Here is a 16,045-nt window from a genome sequence, read left to right on the forward strand (position 1 = left end):
TGAACAGTTTGCAAATACTTCTTTCTCCTCATTTTTGCTTATTTTTTGTTCAATTTTCCTCCTTTACATCTTCCCTTTTACTTTCCTCACTCTTGTTGCACCTAAGGGTAATGTCTGATTATTAGCCATTTTCTAGTATCTGGGGGTAAATCTGAAATACTCCTTTCTTCTGAGCACCACTTATTCTGCCCATCTAGCAAAGTTCCCTTCATTTCACCTATCTCCGAATATTTCCCTTTACCTTATCTTTTTTTTTTTTTTTTTTTGTCTTTGTGGTGCTGGGACTAAGTGACTGGGACTAGGAATCACTCATTTTATTCCTGTGCTCATACTCTACATTGTGGTACATTGTTTTCTGTGCTGGCAGATCTCACACACATTTGCACCTGATACTCTGGAACCTTCTGGTTTTTGTTGTGGTTCCAGACATCACACAATAGAGTTTCTGGGTCTCCTGGACTGTATCTGTCATGGGGGCTGAGAGGGAATTCAGCTCAGGGTCTCATTCAATTGGGGCATCATCTCTATGCACAGAGCTACACCTCCACACTCCAGGACAGTTTTTCATTTTATTTTTGAAATCTCTCCCAAGGCATGTTTGAATTTTACTTCTTTGTTGATGAAATCTTTGCTCATAGTATGTTTTTGAGTCTTCAGAGAGGTGATATTTTTTAAAAACTTGGCACATATACTTGTTCTGTAATTTTTACACTCTTACCATTAGAAGATATGCTTGATAGATTTTTTAATGAATAATTTTTATTGTGACCAATGTGAATTACAAATCTTTCACAGTAATATTTGCTGTACCTAGTGGCATTGAACCAGGGATATCCCACCACCAGTGTTGTCCTCCCTTCACCCCAGTTCCCAGCATCTCCCTCCTTTGCTTTGCAGACTGCTAGGGTAACTGGTCCCCTCTGTGTATATAGCTTGTTGAATATTGGCTATCGATTCTGTTGTTGTTGACTTTGGGTTTGGTGTTTAAGTTTGATCTTTTTTATTTCTACTCATTGTTCATACTACTGATTGGTTCTGGTACCATCCATTTTCCCCCCCCTCAATTTATGAGGTAGAACAAGATAATTCAAGTTATGTGGTTCTGTTTGAAAGAAAAGAAAAACAACAACAAACAAACAAATTTAAAAAAACCAGGGGGAGTTCGTCTAGAGGTTATAAATATCAATTTAAAAAGAAGAAAGGGACAAAAAAAAGAAAAACATAACAAAAGCAAAACAAAACAAAATATATAAAAAACATACAGAAAAAACAAACAAACCAAACAAAACAAAAACAAAAACAAAAATCACACAAAAGACCAAAACTAGCAACTACAAAAATGCACCACAAAAAGGCAATAAATACAATAGCCAAATAATAACCATGAGAACAAAAGAAAAAAACAAAGAAAAGAAAATGAAAAGAAAAAAGGAAGGAGGGCTGGTATGACAGGTTTTATTTTTTTGTTTGTTTTGGTTTGGTTTTTGCATAGGCACAGTCTATTGGGGAAATTCAAAAGGGAAGTCCCTTGTCCTAAAAGATACAGGGTTTCTCCACTCTCGAAGCATACTGTTATGGGAATATCTACAGACTCCATACACTCTCCTTTTCAGACCGCAAGGACTTTTTATGATGCCAGGAAACTTTCTGCTCAGTTGTGGATGATACATTCAGGCTTCTATCTTGGGATCTTGGTATTTGCACAAGTTTTAGGATAAAGCCTAGGTTAGCATCTTTCTTTATGGTTCTAGCAGTTCTGTTCCATCATTGTTGTAATCGGTCTTCTGTAACTGATGGTCTTGATTTTTGCACGAATCCTAGGATGAAGCCTAGGGTAGTCTTTCATATTTTTATCATTATTATTTCATTGACTTGTTTTATGCTACAGCACATGATTTTTCATTGCAAGAGTCCCCTGTGTACCGAGAACAATATAAACATGTATATATGCATTCATATCCTCTTGTGTTGAGTGCACATGATGTAATGACTGATGCTTTGATAGTGTGACCTTCTCCCATTATTGTCTTTGTCACTTATTGCCTGCTTTGCTAAAAGTCTACCTTTCCTCAGATGCAGATAACTGTTGATAGACCTTCCTGCACATTTCAGTACAATTCTATCATATTGATGTTTATAGTATTATGAACAGGATAAAGTTAGGTTATGGGTTTCATCCAACTAGTCACTCTCTTTTCTTTTTTTTTTTTTTTTTTTTGATTTTGGGCCACACCCGGCGGTGCTCAGGGGTTATTCCTGGCTGTCTGCTCAGAAATAACTCCTGGCAGGCACGGGGGACCATATGGGACACCGGGATTTGAACCAACCGCCTTTGGTCCTGGATCGGCTGCTTGCAAGGCAAACACCGCTGTGCTATCTCTCCAGGTCCTCTTTTCTTTTTCAATTGATGAGCTAACTTTTATCTTTTGGCATTTAATCTGTTTACTATTTTCTCTACATGTTTTATTTCCTTGTTCTATTTTTATTTGCCATTGGGTGGTTTTTCATGATGATTTTTTTATTTTTAAATTAAAAATTTTTTTTATTGAGACCATTGTGAGCAACAAATCTTTCACAGTTGTATTTCAGGCATTTAGTGACAGTGGATTAGGGTCATTCCCACCACCAGTGTTGACCTCCCTCCACCATAGTTCCCTGAATGCATCTCATACATTTACTCCTAACCCCAGGACTACCAGTGTAACAGGTCCATATTGTGTTTAGCTTGTTATAGTTTGGGTCTCTTGATTTTGTTGTCATTGACTTTGGCTTGGGTATTTAGATCTGACCATTTTTTTTCCCACTCAATGTTTCTTTCTTTCTTTTTTTTTTTTTTTTTTTTTTGGTTTTTGGGCCACACCCGGCGGTGCTCAGGGGTTACTCCTGGCTGTCTTCTCAGAAATAGCTCCTGGCAGGCATGGGGGACCATATGGGACACGGGGATTCGAACCAACCACCTTTGCCCACTCAATGTTTCTGAGAGCGCTTGACCCCTGGGCCCCATCCACTTTTTTTTCTTTTTTCAATTTGTAGGAAGACATAGAAATATGAGCAGAACAAAATGATTCAAGTTCTAAGGTTCTATGAAAAAGGCAGGAGACCCTATCTAGAATATAAATAAAAAAATTTTTTTTTGGGTTTTGGGTAACACCAGGCAGTGCTCAGGGGTTACTCCTGGCTGTCTGCTCAGAAATAGCTCCTGGCAGGCACTGGGGACCATATGGGACACTGGGATTCTAACCAACCACCTTAGGTCCTGGATCGGCTGCTTGCAAGGCAAACACCGCTGTGCTATCTCTCTGGGCCCAATATAAATAAAATTTAAAGAAAAGGAAAACAATTGTGACTAATTTTTTTTTGCATATGCACAGCAAACGTTGGGGGAAATTAGAAAGGAAATTCCATTGGCCTATGAGATCCAGGATGTCTTCACCCATGAAGCACACTGTCAAAAGACTGACTACAGGCTCCAGGCATGTTGGTTGTCCAACCCCAAGGTCTCTCTTTATTGTGCCAGAAAACATTCTGCTCAGTCATAGTTGTCAAAATCAGTCTTCTTCAGTTAGAGATCTTGTTTCTTTGCACAGATCCTAGGCTGAAGCCCAAGATAAAATCTTTTCTTGTGGTCCCAGGCAAGGTTCTTCTTAGTTACAGTTGTTGTATTCAGTCTTTTGTAATCATCTTGGTTCCTGCACAGAACCTAGGATGGAGCATCTTATGATTTCATTTCACTGTTGGATGGTGAGGTAGGAAAATCTGCCCTTAGGTCAAGTTGTTTCCATTTCCTTGTCATCAGGGTGTCTTACGAACCAGGGTGTCTTATGGAGCAGGTTGGTGCCAGTACAGCTTTGGGGCCTCCCCCAGGGGGTGTTTGATTCCTGGTGCTGGAGCAGCAATCTGTGCCAATACCAATGTTAGGATCTGAGGTTCAGGGCTGGAGGTTGATGTCCAATTCATTGATTCTCCATGACAAATGTTCAAGGTGAAAGGCTCCCCTACACTATAAAATTTATGAATTCTTATCCCTATTAGATAACAACTTATTTCTATATGTAAGGTTTCCCCATTTTAGTGTGCATATGCAAAAAGTAACAATGCCACATGCTATTCCTGATGCACATGGGTAAAAATAGCAAGCTAAAATCTCTATAACTTGACTTTAACCTGAGCTCATAACCCAACCAAGACTTTTCTACAAGAATTTCCTACTAAGCAGATCCAAAACAGGGATGGAGGAAGCTACCTCTACATATAGAAATAGACACTAAGAATTATAACTATTAAGGAAATGCATCTACAGAACATTAAAAAAATATAGATATTCCTTTTAAGTCTTTTGAGATAGTTGGGGTTGGTAGAATCCAGAGCACAGTTTTATCCCATGCCGTGGTCTTGTGGACTCTGAGAAATGGTTCTCAGAAGTCAAGAATCAGGTAGTGTCCTTGAGCTGAGGGTCTCGGGAGCCAAATCCTATAGCAAGCAACAGTCTACAGTGGGGGGGGGATGGGAGAAAAAGGGCCACATAGAATGCTACAGCGGAAGTGTTGTCTGCAGCTTCTTCCCAGGGCAAGGTATAGCAGACTGGGAGGATGTCCTTTCACTTTGGGAGTTGGCTGGCAGCAGGCTGAGATAGAGAGAAGGTTCTGGTCCCAGAGCAGTGAGGAGCTGAGGGTAAAGAGGTTGTTAAATAGAGGGAGATAGAGGATCAGGTTGAGGAGGTGAGACAATAGAAGAGAATTTGTAAGGTGGCAGATGGGGGTGTGGGAGGAGGGAAATTATATAATAAGAACTATATACAATATAGGCAAGGATTATGTACAATACAGTTTAGAGAAGCATAGAGGAGTCCACCACATATACACTCACATACATACACATATAGACAGACAATGGAGATCTATTTGTAGGTTACAGTTGAAGGACTGACCTTTATGGAATGGGTCAGAGCACTTAAAAAATGAGGCCAGCATGTAGGTGGGCAGAAGTTTTCCATTAGACAATTCATCAATAGTGATTATCATGATTATCTCAGTTTTTTCCTGTGCTGTCTCTGCTCCAATCCTTTTTTTTTTTGTTTGTTTGTTTTTTTGGGTCACATCCAGCAGCGCTCAGGGGTTACTCCTGGCTCTATGCTCAGAAATCGCTCCTGGCAGGCTCGGGGGACCATATGGGATGCCGGGATTCAAACCACTGTTCTTCTGCATGCAAGGCAAATGCCTTACCTCCATACTATCTCTCCGGCCCTGCTCCAATCCTTAATCTAGTTTTCTTTTGTTTTTGTTTTTGGCCACACCTGGTGGAACTCAGGTGTTATCCTTGGCTCTGCTCTCAGAAATTGCTCCTGGCAGACTCAGGGGACCATATGGAATATTGGGGATCAAACCCATGTCCATCCTGGGTAGGCCGAAATGCCCTACTGCTATGCTATCTCTCTAGCCCCTTAATAATAGTTTTCACATTCTGCCATGAAAACTGTATAAAATAACCATGTCTAGGTGAGTCATGCTTGTGTTAAAATTACCTTGTCATTAAATGGGTTGAGTCCTTTGATGCATGTTAGAGTTTCCTCAGGTGCCTCATTTTTTAAGCTCTAAGGAAAATTTTTCTTTTATTTTATGTAGCTCTATTTACAGTAAGAATGTTAATTTCTAAATATCACAGTGATCTTATATGATTCATCAAATTATTATTTTTCTAATCAATTGTATCCTTTGCTGAGTATTTCTTCATTTCCTTTATAAGTTCATTGGTTTAATTTTCAATTTTCTCTTATAGTTTATAGCATCGCTGTACTTGATAGTTGTTTTCAATTACCTTTCAACTAGATGCCATGATTCTGTGCCTTTTGATCTCCGGAGACAACATTCTCAGCATGCTACTCTATGTTGCTTTACTTTGAACTTGCTTGGCAATAAACTCTTCTGTTCGTGAATTGATCTTACAAATAGCTCTATTCCTTCTCAAGTTTTTAGTAGGTGTTCATTGATCTTTAAGTTCAGTGATCTTGAAGCTTCTTCCTTTTAAAAATTGTTATTACTTTATTTATACCGTGTTTTACATAATTGCTCACAATATATTTGTTTCTGCTATTCCATGTTCCAACCCAGTCACACCACCAGTGTAAAATTCCCTCCGATTCCTGAATTCCTACTTATCCCCAAGCCTATCAAATTAATTTATTTTATATTGCTTGTTTACAACTAAGTGGTAGTGAAATTATTAAAAACAACAAAGGATAATTTGTGATAATTACTTTATCTTGCAATAAGGTCATTAAGCCAGTGTCTGAAGGTTCACTAGCTGTGTGTTGCTAGTTGATCACTCTGCTGTTAGTTCTGTTTGTTAGCCTTAGTTAGCTTCTATGCTACTTTGACATATGATTTGGTGCATTTTTACCAAGGTGTCAGTATTGAAAAATTTGGAGATGTTATGTAGCTGCATATGTGGCTGCACAGTCCAGGAATCCCAAGTTTTGTGACTACCGATGAAGGCAGCTATAGGGATAATTATGGCTTCAAGAAGTATGGAAGGGAATGAGGAGGCTGCCCACATCACTTTGACAAAGCCCTGGAGATCTCAGCTCAAATATCTTTACACCTGGAGGTTTGGTTTGTTAGGTGTCTCTGCAGAGATCAGTGGTAAAGTTCAGCCATTGGCATGGCTGTGATTGTGGATTGTGGGTGCAACTGTTGAGGCTTCAGCAGAGCAGGGAATTGGGTTGACCTATCCTCCAAGGAGTTCCCCAGTTTTCAGCTGCGAGGCTGTTGTACCCATGATTTTTCATGGCCTAGTTTCCATCTTTTTCAGAATAAAGTGAGTCTATGAGCTGGCAGATGATCAGACATGGTGGAGGCTATGGGACATGGCTGTGACTCAAAGTTTCTTTTATCTGTGTCAGAGATTGAGGCACAAAGAGAGAAGTGTTATTAGCCATATTAGCCCTGGTGGAGAGCAAGGGACAGCCCAGGGAATGGTCACTCTGATGTCCTAAGTTGGCTCTGATCTATGTGCACCACATTTTTGAATTGTGTTCTGCTACTGATTACACTTACAGCAAAGACTTCCTTATGGTGGGTGTAGAGAGGAGATAATATGACCCTGCACAATGATGCCATCCAAATCTATGTGGAACCTTCATTCTTAACTGTGGTCTCATACTGTCTTGGCTGTGGGGTCCCCAGTGATTTCTCTCTACTGTCTGATTCTTGGGTAAGTCTAGGAGTCCACTGTCCCCTTAGTCAGAGATGAACCTCTGTTACTGCCACAGTCCCTCAAGTGCATACACACGGGTTCGTTTTTTATTGTGTCCTCTCTGGTAATGTCTGCCTTTTAAACACCTGATAGACTGTGGTCGAAGGAGATAAGGGAAGGACATTGTCTACTCACCATGGTTCTTAGGTCACTCCCACTTTGATGAGATCAAAAGTCTCGATCCCATAGATATCATTTGTAAGGTCAGGAAGCTAAACGGACTCACACAAAACATTCTTTGAGCTTATGAGTGACTGACAGTGCAGGCTTTTATTGGTGCCTTTTATTGGGGGTGGGGGAAACTTGCTATTAACCTCAACTTCCTCGCCTGTGAGTAGGAGGGGATCATGTTCTCTGCTGAGGCTGTGGAGGAAATTTCTGGAAGATGAATGTGCATTCTTTGCTCAGACCTGAGTTTCAAGACACCTTCCCCTGTGCTCTATCCTGCAGTCGGTGTTGCAAGGTCTGGGCAAGGTGAGGAAGGTGAAGGAACGCTCCCTCACGGGCATCTGGGACAGGAACAGCATGCCGCACTGGATCTGGAGTACTCAGGAAAAGTTCTCTGAGAGAGGTTTGGAAACCCCCAATTCAGTAACCCATTAGTAACCCCCAGGATCAGAACTGTGCAAACCCATCCCCTTAGTCCCATCCCAGATCTGGCCTTCAGAACCCGAGTAACCTGGACAGTCTGATTCCTCATCTGAAGCTCAGTGTCTCCACATCATTGATCTTAAGACTTCAGGATGTTTTCACCCTGACATGGGTTCACACAGGCACTTGTGAGGGTGTGAATGGGAGTGTACAGTGGTCACTCACCTATACCTGTCTTCAGGGACATCCCCATCTCACAGCTCCCCAGGACCCCAACATTGGCTCAAATGTCCCCAGTGCATGCACCACCAGAGTCTCTTTACCAAGGCTTCTTCCATTCCAGCTTGGTGCTCCCTCTGCCTGCAAGTCTGGTCCTTTTGCCCTACTTTCTGGAAAGTTGAACTCCAACTTTCGCCAGACCCAGGTCTGGGATGTTCCCTGTCTGACTCCACCTACCCTAAGTGTCCTCTGTTCCTGGCATATCTTCTTGTCCATTGCACATAGCATCGTTCCAGACACAGGGGTGGACATTTGACCATTTTGGATGGATCAGTCATGGGATTGACGATGGATGGAAGGTTGGATGGAAGGTCATGTGCATGTTAAATGAATGACTGTAGGTGGAGAAATGGATGCATGCTAGAAAATAAGAGGAGCGCCAATGAAGGGGCTGCAGGTGGTTAGATGGAAGGAAGGAGGTGTGGATCGCTGAATCAATAGACATTCTCACTTGGACCACAAATGAACTCAGAAAACAGAGAAGTTAGGGCCCACGGTGTCACAGTGAAAGACCTGTGACCATCTAGACTACTGTCCAGGTCTCGATGTCAAGGTGTGCCTGACCTGCCTCAAAGCACTTCTCTAATGGGTTTGGGCTGGAGAGGGGTACAAAAACCAAAGCTCATTCTAGCAGGATTCCTACAGAAGGGCTCTGGTATGGCTCTGTCTCTCCCTGCACAACTCATAGTGGGGTGCAACTGGGTGCTGGGTTGTGATGGGGAGCTGAAAGGAATCATCTGGAGGGCGAGGAGCAGATCTGGACATACCTCTTTTCCCCCCAGGCATACCAGAACATACCTCCTCTCCCCACCTCTCGTTTGAAAGTTCTGTCATCACTGTTCACCCAAAGGAAATCCGAACTTTTTTCATTTACTTTTAAGTGTCATGAGGCCATGGTGGAAGAGTCTTTTTTCTCAGAGTTTTCTCAAGATCTGGGACAGCAAAGCTCTACTCTACTAGGAACAGGTGTATTCATTTTATTTTAAAACTTTGAAATAAACATTGCATTAGAAATTTCTGCTTCTTGTTCTTACCCATGAGATCTCCTCTAAGAGATCTCACACTTTCCCTCTCCTCCTACAAGTGGGTTCACTTGGGATCACAAAGTTTATCTCAAGGTAGAGGGAAATGCCTACATGGCATGAGACCTGTGGGCTCTGTGGGGCTCACTGGAGTTACGATCTAATTTTTTTAATTAAAGAACATGTATCACATAGTTGGCATAGTTAGCCTTAATACATTTTTTCAATAAATGAGATAAATGAGAGAAAAGTTACTTAGAGAAGAATAGAAAGAAGAAAAAGAAGAGAAGAGAAGAAAAATAGGCCCAGAGTGATAGAGCAGTGGTAGGGCACTTGTTTTGCATGTGCTCAATCAGGGTATGATCTCTGGCATCTCATATGGCCCTCTGTGTACAACCAAGAGTAATTCCTGAGTGCAGAACCTAGGAGTAAAGCCTGAACACACCAGATGTAGCCATAAAAAGGGAAGAAAAAAAAGAAAAAATGTTAAAAAATAGAAGTACAATAAGAAGCAAATTTGTGAAAATTACTGTGCCTCCAATGAGGTTATTAAGACATTGGCAGAAGGTTTAGTAGGCTCTAGTTGTAGCTGACCATTATGATATTTCATTTATTTCCCATAAAATTTAGTGATCTCAGCTACATATTGGCATTTAAATTGGTGTGTTCCTATGGGGATGACAGCATCAAACAAATGAAATTGTTCAGGAATTAAAAACACTATTACAGATATTGTAGCTTTCATGGGGCATGCAGGTCTCCTGGAAGTAGAGCAAGGTAGCAGGGAGGGTGCTCACACTCTGGAGTCAATCTTAATAGTAGCTCTATTCTGTGTGGTTATGACAAAGATCCCCTCTTGGGGGTATTCTACTAGCAGGAAGGGGGTTCAGGTGTGACACAGGAAGCAAGGGAACCAAACTAGAGAGCAGTGAGGTGAGGTCGACCTGTCCATTCCCCAGGTTAACTTCTCTACTCCAGAAATTTTCCAAACCTGGGACCAACACACTGGCCCAATACTCCCTGATGCAGTAGCATCATGTGCCATGCAGATGAAACAAGGTTCATCTATACTGACCCAAGGCTGTCAGGGGTGACTGGGACTGATAGGCCAAGGGTTCCCATATTGTCCACCCTCTAGGTGCCCAGGGTTTTTAGATAAAAGTCTGAGCACGGAGACACGTGAGTGCAGTGCTCAGAGTCCCCTGCAATTCAGCAGCTCCTGTGATGAAAATGTGGCCAAGGTGGGACATGCAGGCTTATGGTCCTTTGCTGCCCAGCTGTCTCCAACAGTGTTGAGAATGGACACACGGCACCCACTGGGGCCAGACACTGTCAAGGTGTTTGTGCTCTTCTCAGCAGGGAAGTCAGGTAAATGCCATTCAGGGATCAGAAGAGCCAAGTGTGGCAAGCTCCCCTTTCCCAGGAGCCACACCCAGGAGGTTGCTCTCTGGCTTGGGGCTGCAGTGAACATAGGATGATCACATAGGTCTTATAAAATAGGTCTAGACAGAAACTGAAGCCCCATCATGAAGCAAGTGCTGATGGGCAGTGCAGATGGCCATGGAAGATGCCCCTGATAACAAAAGCCAAACACTAAAGACCAAAGTCAGGAAATGTCACATCAGGGGAGCCCAGGAGCTCCTACATGAACATCAGATCCAGTCCTTCCTTCAATTGATCGACTCTCCTGGTGTTACTAGACCCTAGAGAAAGTTGTGAAGGTAGAAGATTTATAATCTTTGGAGAAGATGCTCAGTGCTGGTCTGTTTCACAGGTTAGGAAGCTGAGGTGAGTGGTCTTGGGTCCTACATAACCGTCTCATTCTTCCTCTGGGCCCCGGTTTTCTCCTGGTTGTGGAGCCAGGCTCAGGTGCATACAAACTTTCTGTCTAGGTCTTTCCCTTAAGAGCCCCTTAGATGAGGCCAGGAAATGTTTATCTTTCTGGCCAGGAGCTTGGCACAGGCTGGCACAGTGGAAGATGAGAAATTATTTTGATAAGAGTGACAGAACAGTAGGGAAGACACTTGCCTTGCATGCAGCAGATCCACATTTGTTCTTGGCACTTCCAGGAGTGATCCCTGAGCCAGGAGTAAGCCCTGAGCACTGTCAGATGTGAGCCCCAGAAAACAAACCAAAAAAATCCCAGAAAAATCAAAGCAATAACACTGTGGTCTTGGAGGGCTGTTTGGGCCAGAAATTACTGTCCAGAGAATAAATTAGGCACTGGGAGCAAAGAGAAGTGGAGTAAATAAATACCTGTGACTGTCTCCTTGCTTGTGTGCTGGTGTCCAGTGGACAGACATGGTGGGCTATGGGGCAACATGAGCTTTTTGCAGGCAAGAGCCATCATTGCTACAGCACTTCTCAGCATCAGGGAAGAAAGAGGAGGAGAGAGACCAGCCAGATGCTGAACCTCACAGTTGCTATAATGTGGATATCAGGGAATTTGCTGACAGAATAGGGGAAATCCTGCTGGGTCTGTGACACACGTGGGCCACAGAAGATGCAGCCCAGATAATGCAGTGGAGGATTAAACAGCCTCAGTCTCAGGGTCTTCTGGCCCCAAAACCTCCCCTGTCCCTCTCTCCCCTGCCAGATTTTCACATCTACACCTCTTCATTCCCCTATTCTTCCAGTCTTGCACCCTGTTCTCCTCCTATACTCTTCATCATTTCTTTCCTTCTTTTCATCTTCCTTTCTTCATCCCTCTCTCCCTTCTTTTTCCATCTTCCTTTTTCCTCTTCCTCTCTCCTTCCCTTCCACTTTTTCTTTTATTCTTCTCTTCTTCCCTTCCTCCCTTATCCCTCCCTTTCTTCCTTATTTTCTTTCTTCCTCCCTCCTTTCCTCCCTCAATACCTTTCTTTTCCATGCCATCCCTCATTTTTCTCTTCCCCAATTCCTCCTTTTCTTCCTTTCTTTATCATTAATTAATTAATTAATTTTGGTTTGGTGGCTATACCTTGCAGTACTCTAGGGGTTACTCCTGGCTCTGTTCTAGGGAATTACTCCTGGCAGGCTTGGAGGATCATATGGGATGCCGGGGATCAACCTGGGTCAGCTGCATGCAAGGCAAGGAAAACACCCTACCTGCTGTACTATTCACTCTGGCTCCATCTTTCTTTATTATTTACTCCATTCTACAATATTTGTTTTGTTCCTACCCTTGTCAAAATCTGTTTTTCTTCCCAGAGAATCATCTATTAAATAACAAATGATTAGGAAACAATGAAACAATTTCTGATTTCTGAAGGTGACAGTGTGTTGGCTGGAAATGTCCAGTCACACTTCCTGTTCCATCACTCCATACCACTAGCATTGACTCTTCTGCAGTGACAATATATACATCCCTCAATGACTCCTGAACTCCTCTTTTTTCCTCCCCTCAACCTAGTCTGGGACATGCTTTAATGTCCCACAGTTGGCCATGGTGTGCATTCTGCACTTTTAGTTCTGAGCCTGCAGTAACATTGTGTACTTCAATGCACTTCATCACCTCAGAATGCTGTTCTCTTCCTGCTTCTCTCAACACAAAGACAGACCAATCTCCTGCCAATCCTCATGGTGTATCTTCAAATCTGGAACAGCTTGAGACCCTCACAATGACCCAGGCCCCTATAACCACCCTGTCATCTTCATGGAATTGGAGAAACATCACATACTTTCCTCAATGATCACTTCATTCAAGACACACTAGGACTTACTAAGGTTGTTTCCTATGCCTAGAACTTTCTTCTTCCATGCCTCTATTAGTGTCCACCACAGAACCTTGATCTGGATGCCTCCTTACAGCAAAACCTTCCCATTCTGTCAGCAAAAATAGGCACCATTCTTTTTAACTCTACACTCCTTTCTCACCATGCTCTGAGTTCCCAGCTATTTGGAACACTGTTTCTCTGTAGACTTGTTTGTGCCACCAAGTATTTGCATCTGGCTTCAATTCAGCTCCATTGCTTTATTGCCTTATGTCTCATCTACACACTAGGAAGATTTCCTAGTTTCCAGTCCAGCTATGGCAGACACGATTTGGACACGGCAGACACCATTCGGCCAAGTGAACAGTTTTCCTTTTGTAAGTGGAACTGTCCAGGATCTTCTGAGGAATCTGGTCATAGGCAGAGGCTGTTGCTGGTCTCTACTTGAGAGACCAGGACTCAGCACCTTTTTCTTAGGAAGCACTCTGGAGTTCAAGATTGCCCTATATAGGAAATGAGTAGAAGATGCTGGAGATGGAGTCACAAGCCCTCCTTACAGCAAGGATGAGTTCGTGACCTCCACTCTTTTAGTGTGACCATTCATCAGCTAAGAAGGACCATGACACATTTATGGAATAGAGCAAGCAACATTTGAAGTGTCTCTGCTTTTTCGACCTTGGAGACACCAAGGCCAGGTCAACAGTTTATGAGGAGAGCAGGGGGTATTTTCTGTGATTCAATCCTTTGCCCTGGTCAGGCCCAAAAGGCTGCATGCAGCCCAGTTCACTGGTCCTCGAGTGCCCCACCAGCAGGCAGACTTTCAGCACCAAGGACAGCAAACGCCCCCGAGTATGTTCCGCCCTCTAGTGGTTCCTGTGGGAAGTGCAGGAAGTGTCTAGGCTCTGATCCAGCCTAGAACTGAACTGGCCTGGAACTCAAACAGCCTAGACTAGAGAATGGAAAGGATAGAGATGGGAAAAGGAGAGTCTTTATGTTTTCTTTAACATTTTTTTATTTAAAAAAAGATAAAGAAAAAAATCCAAAAAAAAATTTTTTTTTATTTAGGTAAATAACCATGACTTAAAGATGGCCTATAGGCAGATAATAATGCAACACTCTAATTTCACCACTGGTGCCAAAGCCCATCATCAATGCTCCCCTACTTCCTCACCCCACTCCCACCCCTAGCTCCAACTCCCTCCTGCCACCTTGACAGGCAATTTACAAAATTGGGTGGTTGCAGCTGAGTCCTCTGTCAGTGTTGTTGCACCAGTGCTTTGGATGTAGAGCTAGATCACATCATTCTCCTATATCCCAGATTCCTAAGCCCAGATTCCTGTTTCTCCTTGTAGCTAATCACCTTAAACACACACCTTGTTTTAATCCCCCTCACATCCTACCCGATTGGCTGACACAGAGTCCACATCTTACTCTCCTCTAACATAAATATCCATTTCTCACCTACAATAAGCTGAGTTACTCACCTGAAGTGGCTGGTGGATGCTTCTTTTTAAATGCTCTACTTTTTTTTTTTTTTTTTTTTTAGAATAAATTGATAATATCTTTATTTTTTTTTTTTAATTTTTTTTTATTTAAATACCTTGATTACATACATGATTGTGTTTGGGTTTCAGTCATAAAAGGAACACCACCCATCACCAGTGCAACATTCCCATCACCCAAGTCCCAAATCACCCTCCTCCCCACCCAACCCCCGCCTGTACCCTAAACAGGCTCTACATTTCCCTCATACATTCTCAATATTAGGACAGTTCAAAATGTAGTTATTTCTCTAACTAAACTCATCACTCTTTGTGGTGAGCTTCCTGAGGTGAGCTGGAACTTCCAGCTCTTTTCTCTTTTGTGTCTGAAAATTATTATTACAAGGGTGTCTTTCATTTTTCTTAAAACCCATAGATGAGTGAGACCATTCTGCGTTTTTCTCTCTCTCTCTGACTTATTTCACTCAGCATAATAGATTCCATGTACATCCATGTATAGGAAAATTTCATGACTTCATCTCTCCTGACAGCTGCATAATATTCCATTGTGTATATGTACCACAGTTTCTTTAGCCATTCATCTGTTGAAGGGCATCTTGGTTGTTTCCAGAGTCTTGCTATGGTAAATAGAGCTGCAATGAATATAGGTGTAAGGAAGGGGTTTTTGTATTGTATTTTTGTGTTCCTAGGGTATATTCCTAGGAGTGGTATAGCTGGATCGTATGGGAGCTCGATTTCCAGTTTTTGGAGGAATCTCCATATCGCTTTCCATAAAGGTTGAACTAGACAGCATTCCCACCAGCAGTGGATAAGAGTTCCTTTCTCTCCACATCCCCGCCAACACTGTTTATTCTCATTCTTTGTGATGTGTGCCATTCTCTGGGGTGTGAGGTGGTATCTCATCGTTGTTTTGATTTGCATCTCCCTGATGATTAGTGATGTGGAACATTTTTTCATGTGTCTTTTGGCCATGCGTATTTCTTCTTTGTCAAAGTGTCTGTTCATTTCTTCTCCCCATTTTTTGATGGGGTTAGATGTTTTTTTCTTGTAAAGTTCTGTCAGTGCCTTGTATATTTTGGAGATTAGCCCCTTATCTGATGGGTATTGGGTGAATAGTTTCTCCCACTCAGTGGGTGGCTCTTGTATCCTGGGCACTATTTCCTTTGAGGTGCAGAAGCTTCTCAGCTTAATATATTCCCATCTGTTAATCTCTGCTTTCACTTGCTTGGAGAGTGCAGTTTCCTCCTTGAAGATGCCTGTAATGTCCTGGAGTGTTTTGCCTATGTGCTGTTCTATATATCTTATGGTTTTGGGGCTGATATCGAGGTCTTTAATCCATTTGGATTTTACCTTTGTACATGATGTTAGCTGGGGGTCTAAGTTTAATTTTTTGCAAGTGGCTATCCAATTGTGCCAACACCACTTGTTGAAGAGGCTTTCCCTGCTCCATTTAGGATTTCCTGCTCCTTTATCAAAAATTAGATGGTTGTATCTCTGGGGAACATTTTCTGAGTATTCAAGCCTATTCCACTGATCTGAGGACCTATCCTTATTCCAATACCATGCTGTTTTGATAACTGTTGCTTTGTAGTACAGTTTAAAGTTGGGAAAAGTAATTCCTCCCATATTCTTTTTCCCAATGATTGCTTTAGCTATTCGAGGGTGTTTATTGTTCCAAATGAATTTCAAAAGTGTCTGATCCACTTCT

At 42.3% G+C, this 16,045-nt stretch overlaps 1 protein-coding gene across 1 annotated transcript in view; it reads left to right on the forward strand.

Annotated features, from left to right (window-relative positions):
* Positions 1 to 16,045, forward strand: part of LOC126020187 (epididymis-specific alpha-mannosidase-like) — an 87,229-nt gene that overhangs the window by 40,392 nt on the left and 30,792 nt on the right. Inside the window, 1 exon segment of the mRNA XM_049781649.1 lies at positions 7,702 to 7,822. Coding sequence (XP_049637606.1) covers positions 7,702 to 7,822 — 121 coding nt within the window.

This window comes from Suncus etruscus, chromosome 10, assembly GCF_024139225.1.
Source record: "Suncus etruscus isolate mSunEtr1 chromosome 10, mSunEtr1.pri.cur, whole genome shotgun sequence".
Lineage (NCBI taxonomy): Eukaryota > Metazoa > Chordata > Mammalia > Eulipotyphla > Soricidae > Suncus > Suncus etruscus.